Source organism: Eubalaena glacialis, chromosome 10 (assembly GCF_028564815.1).
Source record: "Eubalaena glacialis isolate mEubGla1 chromosome 10, mEubGla1.1.hap2.+ XY, whole genome shotgun sequence".
Lineage (NCBI taxonomy): Eukaryota > Metazoa > Chordata > Mammalia > Artiodactyla > Balaenidae > Eubalaena > Eubalaena glacialis.
This window is the reverse complement of record NC_083725.1, coordinates 75994112-76007763: the sequence shown is the minus strand read 5'-3', so window position 1 is coordinate 76007763 and position 13652 is coordinate 75994112. Positions and strand designations below refer to the sequence as shown.

The 13652-nt window shown below is 35.3% G+C and overlaps 1 protein-coding gene across 2 annotated transcripts in view; it reads left to right on the top strand.

Moving 5' to 3' along the window:
* RNF141 (ring finger protein 141) overlaps positions 1 to 13302 on the top strand; it is a 47516-nt gene extending 34214 nt beyond the window's left edge. For both annotated transcript variants that reach the window (XM_061203004.1, XM_061203005.1), the window contains exons 4-6: positions 378 to 559; positions 5457 to 5564; positions 10283 to 13302. In XM_061203004.1, the coding sequence (XP_061058987.1) occupies positions 378 to 559; positions 5457 to 5564; positions 10283 to 10433 (441 nt within the window). In that variant the 3' untranslated portion in view covers positions 10434 to 13302. The remainder of the gene's footprint in view (positions 1 to 377; positions 560 to 5456; positions 5565 to 10282) is intronic.
* Positions 13303 to 13652: the final 350 nt, after the last annotated feature.

The window sequence follows — 13652 nt, the reverse complement described above, 5'->3', positions numbered from 1 at the left end:
ACTGAACCTTAATTTCAAAAAGAAGAAATTCTTTAAATAAATTAAAATGAAAAGGATTGTCAATACTGATCTCTAAAATTAATTTCTTAATTCTGGGAAAGTTGCCTGACGTCAACAACTAAACAGGATGATGGCTAATCAACCCTACAGGTTATTTTGAGTATCACATGAGATAATATTGTGTATTTTGAACCCCACAGATGTAGGGGACATGATATTATTCATTTGCTCAGACTCTTGCTCTCTTGTTAGGTAATTTGCAAACTTTGAAAACTTCTGTTTCCTAGGATGTTTGACTAAATATTTGTTCCCCTTTTTTGGGAAAAATCGATCAGAAAAATTATCAACTTTTTTTTTCATTTTCTTTGTATTTTTAGATTAACAAAAGCAGTGGCATTGTGGAAGCATCACGGATCATGAATTTGTACCAGTTTATTCAGCTTTATAAAGACATTACAAGTCAAGCAGCAGGAGTATTGGCACAGAGCTCCACCTCTGAAGACCCTGATGAAAACTCATCATCTGTAACATCTTGTCAGGCTAGTCTTTGGATGGGAAGGTATACAGTGCATAAATACCATGTTTCTCTTATTTTCCAACATGCAAACTACTGAAATCGCATTAATGTTTTTGCTGGTGTTCTCCGTGACATCTTAAATCACATTACTTTTTGTCTCAGTTGATATTATATCCCAGATCTGCTTTTGGATTATTCTGTGTTTCAGGACATTGTTAGAGTGCCAAATTAAAGAAAAACTAAAGTGGCTCACACCAGGTAATGTTTCTGTCAATCTAGTTTCCATGAATCCACTCTCCGCTCTACCTGCTTGCATTTAATGATAAAGGATATAGTTAATACCCCTCTTATGATAGGCATTTAGGTTCTTAGACAATCAAAGCTCTTCAGGGAATTAGGTCCAAGAATCTGGCAAAACCATTCCAGTTTTTCTTAAAGATATCTGACTAATTGGAGCATTAACATTGTAAATACTGTCTCCAGGACTTGGCAGTCCATTCAGGAATGAACAAGTAGTTGGTGCACATATTGCATGTACTGAGTTACCAGAAGGAAATGAAGTCAGACAGCGTTTTCTGTGATGGTGCTTGTTTACTCAGGCCTAATATATTATTGTTCTATCTAAACTTTCTTTTCCTTCTCTATAACGCTTTTGGCATGTGAAAGCTCCCACCTGTTGCCATTTGACAACCATGACCATAATTTAACTTTATAAATCCCTCATTGGAAAAAGGCTTATGTGGGTCCAGACATGTTGACATCCTGTCCTATTGTCATACAGGGCAGACAGCACAAATCTGAATTGACAGTGTCTTTTAACTTGAAGTTAAGAATATGGTTAACAGGAACTTCTTTTTTATTGCTCCATTTACAGTTGCATTTTCCGATCCATTCTTAACCAACTGGTTTCCAAATACTATGTTGTAGTAAGATTGTATTTTAACTTATCATTTCCTGTTTATCTTTAATAGGATTGTTTGGTTTTCTACGTTTGGGCTATACAAGTGTTGCTGATGAAATGCCAAATGAGTTTTAGAGTATTATAGGCAGGATTCTGGCTTATCTTTCCTGTATTTTGTAAAGTTAATCTTTCAAAGACAGGCGTCTGATTTTCTGCTTTTTTCCCTCTCCCTCTTCAGAATGGTGGTTTTTTTTTTTTTTTTTGAGTATTTTGAAAGTTGAGAATAGTATTTACTAGTAAATAGTATTTACTAAGCTCGATGGTAGCAAATTAATTGAAAGTAATACTTTTTTCTTATTGCCGTCATTGTAATGAAGGAGGTAAGAGTGTTATTCCTTTTCATGTGCCCTTGAGACTGGGAAACTCAATGCCTGATTGGTAGGTTAGGGCTGCTTCTTGCCTTTGTATGTTTTGGGGGTTTTTTTGTTACACCCTGATATACTTAGTTCATAGAAAAACAGACTTTTCAAGTTGAGAGTGATCTTAAGAGGTATTTATTTGGTTCAGCCTTACATCTGGTGCCTATTTCTATTAGTGGTTTATATTTATTAAGTACTTGTAGGGTATTAGGCATTGTGATGAGTGCTTTACATGTATAAACTCATTAAATCACAACAACCCCATAGGAATACAATTATTGGTTCATTACAGATGCAGAAACTGAGGTTTACACAAATAAATGACACGGCTAGAAATTGGCCTAGCTGAGATTCACATTCTGACCTGTCTGGCAATAGAGCCATGCTCGCAACCTCTGCATTAGTACTCTCTGGTGCAGGAAGATCCTGTACTAGAGTGCTTCTTAAACTTTAATATTCACTGGTTTTGAGAAGGAGCTTGAGATTCTATCAGGTTCCCAGGTGTTGTCGCTACTGCTTATCCATGGATAGCACCTTGCATAGTGAGACTTACCACATTTAGCCAAGTGGTAGTCCAGCTTGTACATGAACACCTGCAGCTGTAAGGGACTCACTGCCTCAGAAAGGCAAGCCTTTTGATTCACAAATAGCTTTAATCACTATGTAATTTTCCCTTTTGCATTATTTTCCTCAGAGCCAAAATCTGGCTCTCCTGAGGCAGCACAGCACAGATTCTAGAACCAAATTGCCTGTGTTCAAATCCTGGCTCTACTCCTTACTATGTCACTCTGGACAAGTTATTAAACTCTCTTTCCTCAGTTTCCTCATCTTTTAAAAGAGGATGACAATGATAAGATCTACTTCATAGGACTCTTGGGAGAGTTAAGTGAGTTAATATATGTAAAATGCTTGGGGGCTTCCCTGGTGGCGTGGTGGTTAAGATTCCACCTGCCAATGCAGGGGACACGGGTTGGAGCCCTGGTCCAGGAAGATCCCACATGCCACGGAGCAACTAAGCCCATGTGCCACAACTACTGAGCCTGCGCTCTAGAGCCCATGAGCCACAACTGAAGCCCGCGTGCCTTGAGCCCGTGCTCCACAATAAGGGAAGCCACCGCAATGAGAAGCCCGCGCACCACAACTAAGAGTAGCCCCTGCTCGCCTCAACTAGAGAAAGCCCGCGCACAGCAATGAAGACCTAACGCAGCCAAAAATAAATAAGTAAAATAAATAAAATGCTTGGAACAGTGCCTGGCCCATAAAAAAAAAAAAGTCTGTAAAAGTTAACTATTATTATTCTTAAATTATTACTGTATTCTACTTATTTCAGTGGCAGTGCCCTCTGGAAATCCACCAAACAAGTCTGTTCTCTCTTTCAGCCCTTCAAATACTTGAAAACAGTAATCAAATTCTCACTGAGCCTCTGTTCTCCAGGATAAGCCTCCCCAGTTCCTTCGGCCTTTGTTTGTATAGGCCTCTTCTATATCCCAGAGGCTTTCCTGGATGGTCTTTTATTTGTCAATTTGTCTTTCAGGGTAGGGGGCAGAGAACTGAATTCTCCACTTTACAAGTGGTCTAATAAGGACAAACAGAGCAAGACTCTTCCTCCTTCCTTCTTCTGGTCACTGTATTGCTAGGAAGGTAGCAAGAAAATCAAGTGAACATAGTACAGCTTCCACTGGCTGCTTCTGTGTCTCCTGTTCTTTCTTTTACCTACATCCAGAATGCTGTTCTTTGTAACCCTCTACTCCTCAGTTTTAAACTCTAACCTTCAGGACTGTGTCACTCTTTATGGAGTCAATTATATTCTCTGTTACTGACACCCAAGTCCATATCCTTAGACATAAATTGTAAACTCCTCAAGAGCAGAGACCCTAGTTCTTCTGGGTCTGGCACAATACGTGGCACCTAAAAGGCACTTAAACATTTAAATGAATAGATATAGAAAAATTCAAATACATTAGATCCACATCCATCTAGGGTTTCATTCAGTTTCCCCATTTCAATTCAGGGGCTGCCCTCTTTTATGCATTACTAAAGCATAGCATTTAATCTATTACCACATCCTGATGATTTGTCTTTTTTAATGCCGCTTAGACCCTAATTATCTCCCAGGTGAATTGCTGAAATAAGGATCTGATTGGTGTTCCTCCCTCTAGACTGTCCTTCATACTGCTCTCCCAATTAATCTCCTACAGCATTATTTCCAATGGGGGTTCACTTTCCCCTTGATTAAACTCTGTCAGAACAAGTTTAAACTTATTATTTTGACATACGAGGATCAGATTATCTCTGCTATACTTAAAGCAATCTCTTCTCTTATTTTTCTCCCCAGAGCATGATGCTAGCCTCCTTGTTACACACATATACAGAGTTTTGGGGGGGTTTTTTCCTACCTCTATAGCTTTGTTTATTCACATAGAATGTCCTCTGTCTGTCGAAATCCTATCATTTTTTCTACCTCATCTTTCCGACAAGTTTGAAATATACTCATTTCTTCATTCTTTACTTAGCACTTACTACATGTAATGCACATTTGACATTTGCTTATCTTCTATATACAAACTGACAGATTTTAAAGTACTATATAATGTCTTATATACAGTGGTATAAACACAGCAGGGAATAAAAACATGTTAGAGATAGTTCCTACCCTCAAGAAGCTTATAGTCTAGTGGCTACACTTTGAAACATTTAATTTTTGTATAATTATAAAAGTAGTACATGCTTGATGAAGTAAACCTAAAAATTACAGAATAGCACAAAGATTAAAAGCAAATTAAAATCATTTCAAGAAACATGTATTGAGAACCTAAGACAAACTCCTTGTATTCAAAGAGCTTACAGTTTATGGATAGACCAACCAATAAATAACCAATTAAAATACAGTATTTAAGTCCTTTAATTGAGGAAAATGTTGGTTTTGAGAGCATAGAGAAGATGATATTTTGAGCTGAGTAACTGAGGTTAGAGTTTACCAAACTCACAAGGGTATGCCAGGAAAGGAAAACACCACATACAAAGGTCCTTGGCTCATTCAGGGGCATTCTAAATTGTGGCTGGAGTAGAAGGTTCAACATCTCTTTTCTTCCCAAGATGAAAGAGCTCTTTGAGGACAAATAACTTTGCTTTCTAACTCTTTTGTATTTCATATAGCAAGCACCTGATCCTTAAGACTAAGCTATTCTTTCACTTATATGCCCATTATCAGCAGTAGCATAACAAGACCCTGATGGCAGGGTCCCTATTTTCGAAAGCTTTGTATCCTGCATGGTGAATAAATCATATATTGGTTGAATTCACTTATAAAATTTCAATATGATTAAAATGGGCTAAGTTATTTTCCAGTTTTGGTCCATATTTTCCTTTTAACCATCTCAGGATTTATCTTTTATCCAGTCGTTTCTTTATGGAATTTGCTCCTCTAGTACTTCTTCCCTAATATATTTGCTATCCCTAAAAGATAAGTTAATTTACTGTGATATTGCATGAGTCATATTGTGCTTTATGTTGAGGGCACATAGATGCTTGATAATGCTTTTTAAGGCAATGGAAACAAAGTTTACTGCACAGTGACAACAGAGAACATCATTGCTCCAGCTCAGTTTTCACATTGCAGGGTAAAGCAGCTGACTGACGAGGAGGAGTGCTGTATCTGTATGGATGGTCGAGCTGACCTCATCCTGCCTTGTGCTCACAGCTTTTGTCAGAAGTGCATTGACAAGTGGTAAGTAATCTGCTGCCTTCATGGGTTAGGCCAAGATCAAGAGGGAGAGTGTATATGAATAAACTTCAAAAAATGCAAAAATATTATGGTTAAGTATAAGAGATTTTGTTCTTTAGTACTTTGGATTTTATGACATGCCTCCTACTGGTTAAAATATTTTTATACCTAAAGTTTATAAAATGTGGGGATGTATCTTAGTTTTGACAATTTACTTTTGCTGTAAGGAGATTTGTGCCTGACTGGAGTCTAGAATCAAACATTCCCCCTTTTCTTCTATTTTCCTCCTCATTTCTACTTTTTTCCTCCATATATGATTAGAAAGAATAATATGAATCCTTGAATATTGAATATTGGACCTGGAGAGAACTTTAGAGAACAGCTAGTCAAGCTCATTATTTTACAAAATAAGAATCAAGCGTTTAGGAGAATTTATAATTGACATACAATATGTCAATTATAACTACATATATTTAAAGTACAATTTGATATATTTTGATATATGTATATACCCATAAAAATCATCATCACAATCTAGGTAATGAACAAATCTGTCACTCCCAAAAGTTACCTCATGCCCACTGTAAGGTCTCCTTCCCCCCACCCCTTCTCCTAGTCCCCAGACAACCACTAATATGCTTTCAATCACTATAAAATCATTTGGATTTTCTATAATTTTTATAAATGGAATCATACAGTATGTACTCTTTTTTTGTCTGGCTTTTTTCATTCATTATAATTATTTCAAGATTTACTTATGTTGTATTATGTATCAGTAGCTCCTTCCTTTTTATTACTGAGTAGTATTCATTGTATGGATATACCACAGCTTATTTATTATCCATTCACCCGTTGATGGACATTAGGTTGTTTTCAATTTTTGGCTATTACAAATAAAGCTGCCTTTCTGTATACTTTAAATATACATTTGTGGACAACTGCTTTTATGGACATACATTTTGGTTTTTTCTTGGATAAATAACTAGAAGTGGAATGGCTAGATCATACGGTAGGTATATGTTTAACTTTTTAAGAAACTGCCCACTGTTTTCCAAAGTGGCTGTGCCATTTTACACTCCCACCAGCAGTGTATGAGAGCTCCACTTGCCACACAACCTTGCCAGTACTTGGTATTTGTCAGTCCTTTTAATTGTAGCCATTTTAATAGATGTGTAGTGGTATCTCACTGTGGTTTCAATTTGCCTTTCCCTCCTGACTGATGATGCTGTGCATCTTTTCTTATGCTAATTTTCCATCATATGTATTTCATCTTTGGTGAAGTATTCATTCAGATCTTTTGCCCATTTCTTTATTGGGTTGTTTTGTGTTAAGTTTTGAGAGTTCTTTATGTATTATGGATACATGTCCTTTATCAGATATATGATTTTCAAATATTTTCTCCCACTCTGTGATTTATCTTTTCATTCTCTTAAGAATGTCTTTCAAAGAGTAGATGTTTTTAATTTTGATGAAGTCCAATTTCTCAGTTTGTGATTAATGGATAATGATTTTTTACTGTCATATCTAAGAAATCTTTGTGTAACCCAAGGTCACAAAGGTTTTCTTCCATTTTTTCTTCCAAAAGATTTATAGTTTTTAGGTTTTACATTTTGGTCTATGATCTATTTTGAGTTAATTTTTGTATATGCTGTGACGTGTGGATCAAAAAAATTTTATTTTACGCTTACATGGCTTTCCAGTTGCTCCAGCACAGTTTGTTGAAAAGACTGCCTTTTCTTCACTAAATTGCCTCTTCACCTTTGTTAAAAATCAGTTGTTAAAGCACAGGTGAGTCTATTTCTGGACTCTATTCTGTTCCATTGACCTATTGTCTATTTCACACCAATACCACACTACATAGGTTAGTGTAGCTTTGTAAGTCTTAAAATCAGGGAGTGTTAATCCTCCAACTTTGTTCTTTTTCAAAGTTGTTTTGGCTTTTCTAGATCTTTTGCATTTCAGTGTGAATTTTATAATCAACTTGTCAGTTTCTACAAAAAAGCTATAAGAATTTTGATTGGGATTGCATTAAATAATTTTGAGAGTGTTAACTTCTAAAAAATATTGAGTCTTCCAACCCACATCACAGTATATTTCTCCATTTATTTAGGTCTTCTTTAACTTCTGTCATCAATATTTGTAGTTTCCAGTGTTGCATATCCTTGACAGATTGATCCCTAAGTATTTTATAATTTTTATGCTACTTTAAATGGTATTTTTAAATTTCAGTTTCTGATTATTGTATTTCTATGTACTAGCAGTAAACAGATTTTGTGTATCAATCTATCCTGCAACCTTACTGATTTATTTATTAGCTCTGATAGCTTTTTTGTAGATTCCATAGGATTTTATCAAGTGTCTGAAAAACACTTTTGAAAGATATTTTTTCTGGATATAGAATTCTAGACTGATAATATTTTTTCTCTCAGTACTTTAATGACGTTGCTTCCCCCTTTCTTGCTTACATCATTTCCTATGAGAAATCTGCTCTCATCCTCATCTTTTTTCCTCTGTAGGTAATGTGCCTTTTTTTCTCTGGCTGCTTTTAAGGTTTTTTCCCTTTATCAGTGATTTTGAGCAATTTGATTGATGTGCGTTAGATTTCTTCATGTTCCTTGCACTTAGGGTTCATTGAGCTCCTTGGATTTGTAGGTTTATAGTATCATCAGTTTTGGAAATTTTTCAGCCAGTATTTTCTCAAATATTTTTTTCTGTTTTCTTTTGTTCCCTCTCCTTTTGAGACTCCAGTTACTCATGTATTAGACCACTTTAGGTTGTCCCACAGTTCACTGATGCTATTTTCTTTCTTTTTTGAGTCATTTTCTCTGTATTTCATTTTGGATAGTTAATATTGCTATATCTTTTCAAATTCACTAATCTTTTTTTCCTGCAATGTCTAACTTGCCATTAATCCCACCCAGTGTATTTTTTTCTTCAGATATCTTAGTTTTCATCCAGAAGTTTAAATTTTTAATATCTTCCAATCTCTGCTTAATATGTTTGTCTTTCCTCTACTTTTTTAATATATGGAATATAGTTATCATAACCTTTCATTTTCTTGCTGCTAATTCTAATATCTGTTGTGAGTTCTGGATTACTTTTGATGGATTTTCCTCTTCATTTTCGGTTGTATTTTTATACTTCTTTGTATGACTGGTAGTTCTTAACTGGGTGCCAGACATTGTGATTTTTTTACCTTTTGGGGTACTGGATATTTTTGTATATGTATAAATATTCTTGAGCTTTGTTCTGGAATATAGTTACTTGGAAACAGTTCGATCCTTTTGAGTCTTGCTTTTATGGTTTGTTAGGCAGGACCAGAACGATGTTTAGTTTAGAAGCTAATTATGCCCCACTAATGAGGCAAGACTTCAGAGTACTCTACCCAATGCTCCATGAATTATGAGGTTTTCCACTCTGGCTGGTGGGAACAGGCAATGTCCCAGGCCCTGTGTGAGCTTTGGTTACTGTTCCCTCAAATCCTTTTGGGTGATTCCTCAGCCTCGAGTAGTTTCCTCACATGCACACACTGATCATTACTCTACTGAATATATCTACAGGGACCTTCAGTAGACTCTGGGATTCTCCCTTTGTGTAGTTTTCTCCTTTGCAGTACTCCACCCTATGAACTCTAGCTGCCTTGGCTTCCCGAGGTCCTCAGCTCTGACTTGTCAACTCAGGGAGTCTACCGGGCTCCATCTCAGTCTCCCCTGCTTGCTCTGTAGCCTGGAAACTCTCAAGGGCAGTAAGCTGGGCAATTATAGGGCTCACCTTCGGTTGCTTCCTATCTCTCCAGGATTATAATCTTTTTTCATCTTATGCTTAGTGTTGAAAACCATTATTTCATGTATTTTGTCCAGTGTTTTAGTTGTTTCAAGTGGGAAGATAAATCTGGTCCCTATTGGCCAGAAACAGAAATGGACTGTTTTAAAATTGTGACTTTTGTGCACAGAAAAGCACACAATTATCTTGAAAAATACCTCTGAGGAACCAGAAATGAATCTGAATTATATATGCCAGCTCTACTTTCACATTGAGTTTTTGGAGCAGATTTCTAAATTTTTGCACAAAAGCCAAGGAGCAATTGATATAATTTAATTACTTTGGTCTCAGACTTCACTTAGAGATGAAGTGAAAAATATTTTCCCTCTATGACATGTTTCTGGCTCAAATATGTTATTTTTGAAATTTCCAAAATAATGTTTGACAAGACAAAAAAATCCCTTTGGAAAACATAATCGTATTTAAGTGATTATATATAAACTCCTCCCCCCAAAATTATTCTGCATGTAAAGTTCATTTATTATTTTAAACCTTGAATGCTTCCATTCCATTGTTTATAGCACCAAAAGATAGGAAAAAAACCTAAATGTCCTTCTATGGGAGATAAGTTAAATGAAGTATGGCCTATCCAAACAGTGTATGTTTATTTTGAATAGACAGCTCTAACATGTGCTGATACTTGTAAAAAGAGCAGTGATGTATGGATACACACAAGCTTGGTCATGCCTGGTTTATCTCTAGAAGAATGTATAAGAAACTGGTAACAGTGGTTGCCTCTGGGGATAAAATTAAAGACTGGGATAGGAGGAAGAGATGTATTTTTCACTATATACTTTTATGCTGTTTACTTTTTAAAAAAAAACATGTACATGTATTGTTTCAGATCCATTTTTTAAACAGAAAAAGGAAAACTGTTCTTTATTTGACTTCTCTAATAGGAGTGATCGACACAGGAATTGCCCGATTTGCCGCCTACAGATGACTGGAGCAAATGAATCTTGGGTGGTGTCAGATGCACCCACTGAAGATGATATGGCTAACTATATTCTTAACATGGCTGATGAGGCAGGCCAGCCCCATAGGCCATGACCTTGAGGTGAAGTGTTCTGTTGCTAATGTGGGCTACAAACACTTTGGTCATGGCGGAAGAATGTGGGGATGTTGTAGGACAGACACAGAGAAATCAATTTTCCCCACCCTCTTATTTTCGCTATTCTGACAATTTGTCCATTTCTTTTGATAAACTTTCCATGTCTTCCATTTATGGTAAACTAAAATTTGCTACTGTTTTAGACCATATTTTCCTATTGTTTATCTGTTCTAATATATATTAGGACTAATTGCTCTTGAATCCTTTGCTGAGGTAACAGCAACATTTCCAGGGGCTTCTGAAATACTATTATTTTTCAGGGCAAGAGTATTCTGGAATCTATTTAGTTAGGTTTAAAATAAACCTTGAATGTTAAAAAGCTGTAGCCATCTGAGAGAAAATCTTAAATGACTGAAAATGTAGAATACATCAAAGTGCATGTTACTACTTAAATTAGTCTTACTGCTGGAATCTAAGGAGTATGTATGCCCCCTTGTGGTTAACTATTGCTCCTTTTATAGTTTTTACTTGAAATAATCCACAATTATTTCGTAACTTTAAGTGTTTTGGAACTACATGTTTTTCACTTAAAAGTCTTCTCCCCCCCCCTCCCCCGCATGCTGTATAATTTGGATGAGGACTATAAATTTGGGCAGGACTTTGCCTTGTAATGGATTTCTGCTGGAGAATCTTCTTGGCTATTCTGGAAATGCTTTGCCACAGCTGGGAAACTGTTCTAAATAGCTTTTGATAATACATATGCATCTTGCCGTTTCAGATGGAAATTTTTCTTCATCACAGACCCTAAATTTTATGTTCAAATTATGATAAATCATTCAATATTGGTTTATGGTGCTTTTATTTTCTTAATTTGAAGGCATCTTTCTGAGGTCCCAAAGTCTTCAAATTTCTTAGATTAAGAGAGAAGAAAATAGGGCATAGCCTTTTAACCAAATGTACATAAAACACCTCTGAAAGTTAGGAGATTTGACTTTCTTACTGTTTCACTGCATTTTATTTGAAATACCCTGAAAGAGTATAGTTATGTTCAGTGGCATTTGAACCATTTTTTAAAAATTTTGCTTATAAAGTAAAATTTTTTATTTTATGCAAACACTAACATTTCAGCATATAATAAACTAGGGCCTGATGTCTTTAAAAAGTATTTTAACATTCCATGTAACTTTTCTGATTTATTATTGGTAAATTGCAAATGTTACTATTTTCTGAAGTACCAAAGTATACAATTTAAGTTGCTGCTTATTGACAGCAGAGTTTTTGGATACTAGGGACTTTAATAGGCATGCAAATTAAGTAATTCATTTTTAGGAAAAATGTCTGACAAAAGGTAGCTTGATTTTACCCCAAAAATACTGATAACTAATTGGTTGACATTCATGATGGGGGCAGCTCAGTACCAAATAGCTCAACACTTGCTATGGATGCTTATGCAAGTAGAGTACTGGGGGCTGTAGCCTATCAACCTGGCAGTGCACTTGATGGCTGTGTGACCTAGAGAAAGCCCCTTCCTCTGGTTTGTAGGTTCTTACTTTAGAAACAGACTTTATCTGTGGTTTTCACACTTTATTTCAGCAATAGAACTTTTTTTTTCAAGTAAAAATCTTACTCAGAACCCTTACACACACGTGCTGCACATGCATGCACACACACACCCTACCCCACTAAATGTCATTTTATCATTATAAATTTCCTTATATAAACTTTATATACCATGATAACTAAATATTTATGAAGTCAACCAATGAAAACATGTATTAATGCACTGGTGATTACCAGTATATTGGAATTTGATGAGTAATACAGTTGTATGATGGGACTTGTTTTTAAAATTTTTTTTCAAAAGAATTAAATTCAAGTCAAAATCCAGAACTCTGAATCTCCTCCATGGATTCTTAGTACTCCATGGAACCTATTTTGAAAACCTCGAGACAGAGAATCCTCTGAGGTGTTTTCCAGCTCTAAGATTTTAAATTGTCTTTATGGATTAGATCTTCTGAGTCTCATTCAGATTGCCCAATTTAAGAATGTTTCTGAAAATGAACAAAGTGGCTTTACTGATTTTTGGATCTTTCCAGGTATAGCCAATGATTTTATCCCCTAGAATCCTTCACCTTTCAAGGAATTATTTAACAGTCACTTTATCAAGTGACTTGATATTGCCCAAACCTTTTATTTTCCAATATGAGCTCCAAGACACTAACTGATCTACTGTGAAATTAAATGTTTTTACTAGCCTTATCAAATAAATGAGCACAGTTTTTTGCTCACTCCATTAAACTGGGTGATAATTCTTTAGATGTGAATGTTAGGTAGGTTCTACTGTAATAGCTAATCGTAGAAATTATAAATTTGTTTAATGGATGAAATGTATACTTTTTGTATTCTGTACAGCTTGTCTTTTTTTTAAATATGAAGTACTTAAATGCACTTACTATGATAGGAAATATGTGTGCCTTCTAGGATTTATGAAGTGGTTTCATGAACTCTTAAGAAATTTGTTTTATAAGTTATAAAGTTTCCCTATCTTAACCCAATAACAGGGTTTACTCATAATACTGTAGAACTTTAGTTTGAGAAAGTGGATTTGACTATGTACTGAATTTAGAAGTTGAAAATAATAGTATCTGTTTTATTCTTAGGGCAAACTGACATATTGTGCAATAAATAATCTTTAGCAAGTAAATTTTAGCTAATTGAAGAGATTTTTTTTTTTCTTATCATGTAGTTTCACATTCTTATATACTGTGTTTATATTCCTTAGAGGACTATTTTGTATTGTGCTCTGGGGGATTGTAATGTTTTTGTGCTATGTTTTAAAACTCATTTCAAATTAGACTCAATTTCCTTATACCTAATATATGTATGGGTAATAAGGCTGCTTGAAAATATATTTTGGTTCAGTGATTTTTATCACTGGAAAGTTGGATTCATTAAAAGGTAGTCCAAAGAATTTTTGCACTTTTCACGGGTTTTTTCTTCATTAAGTCCAGCTTGCTTTGTCTGTCTAGGAATAAGAAAACTACTTGGAGATTATGGAAATCAGCTGTTCACCCACATTTAAAATGGGCAACACAATGACAATATAATATAAACAGTTAGCAACAGACTTTCATTTGTTTTCATGGTCTTTTGTTACCCTACTGAATAGTAAAAATAATTGATAAAATACCCTATGGTGGTTTTGATGTTTACCTTAT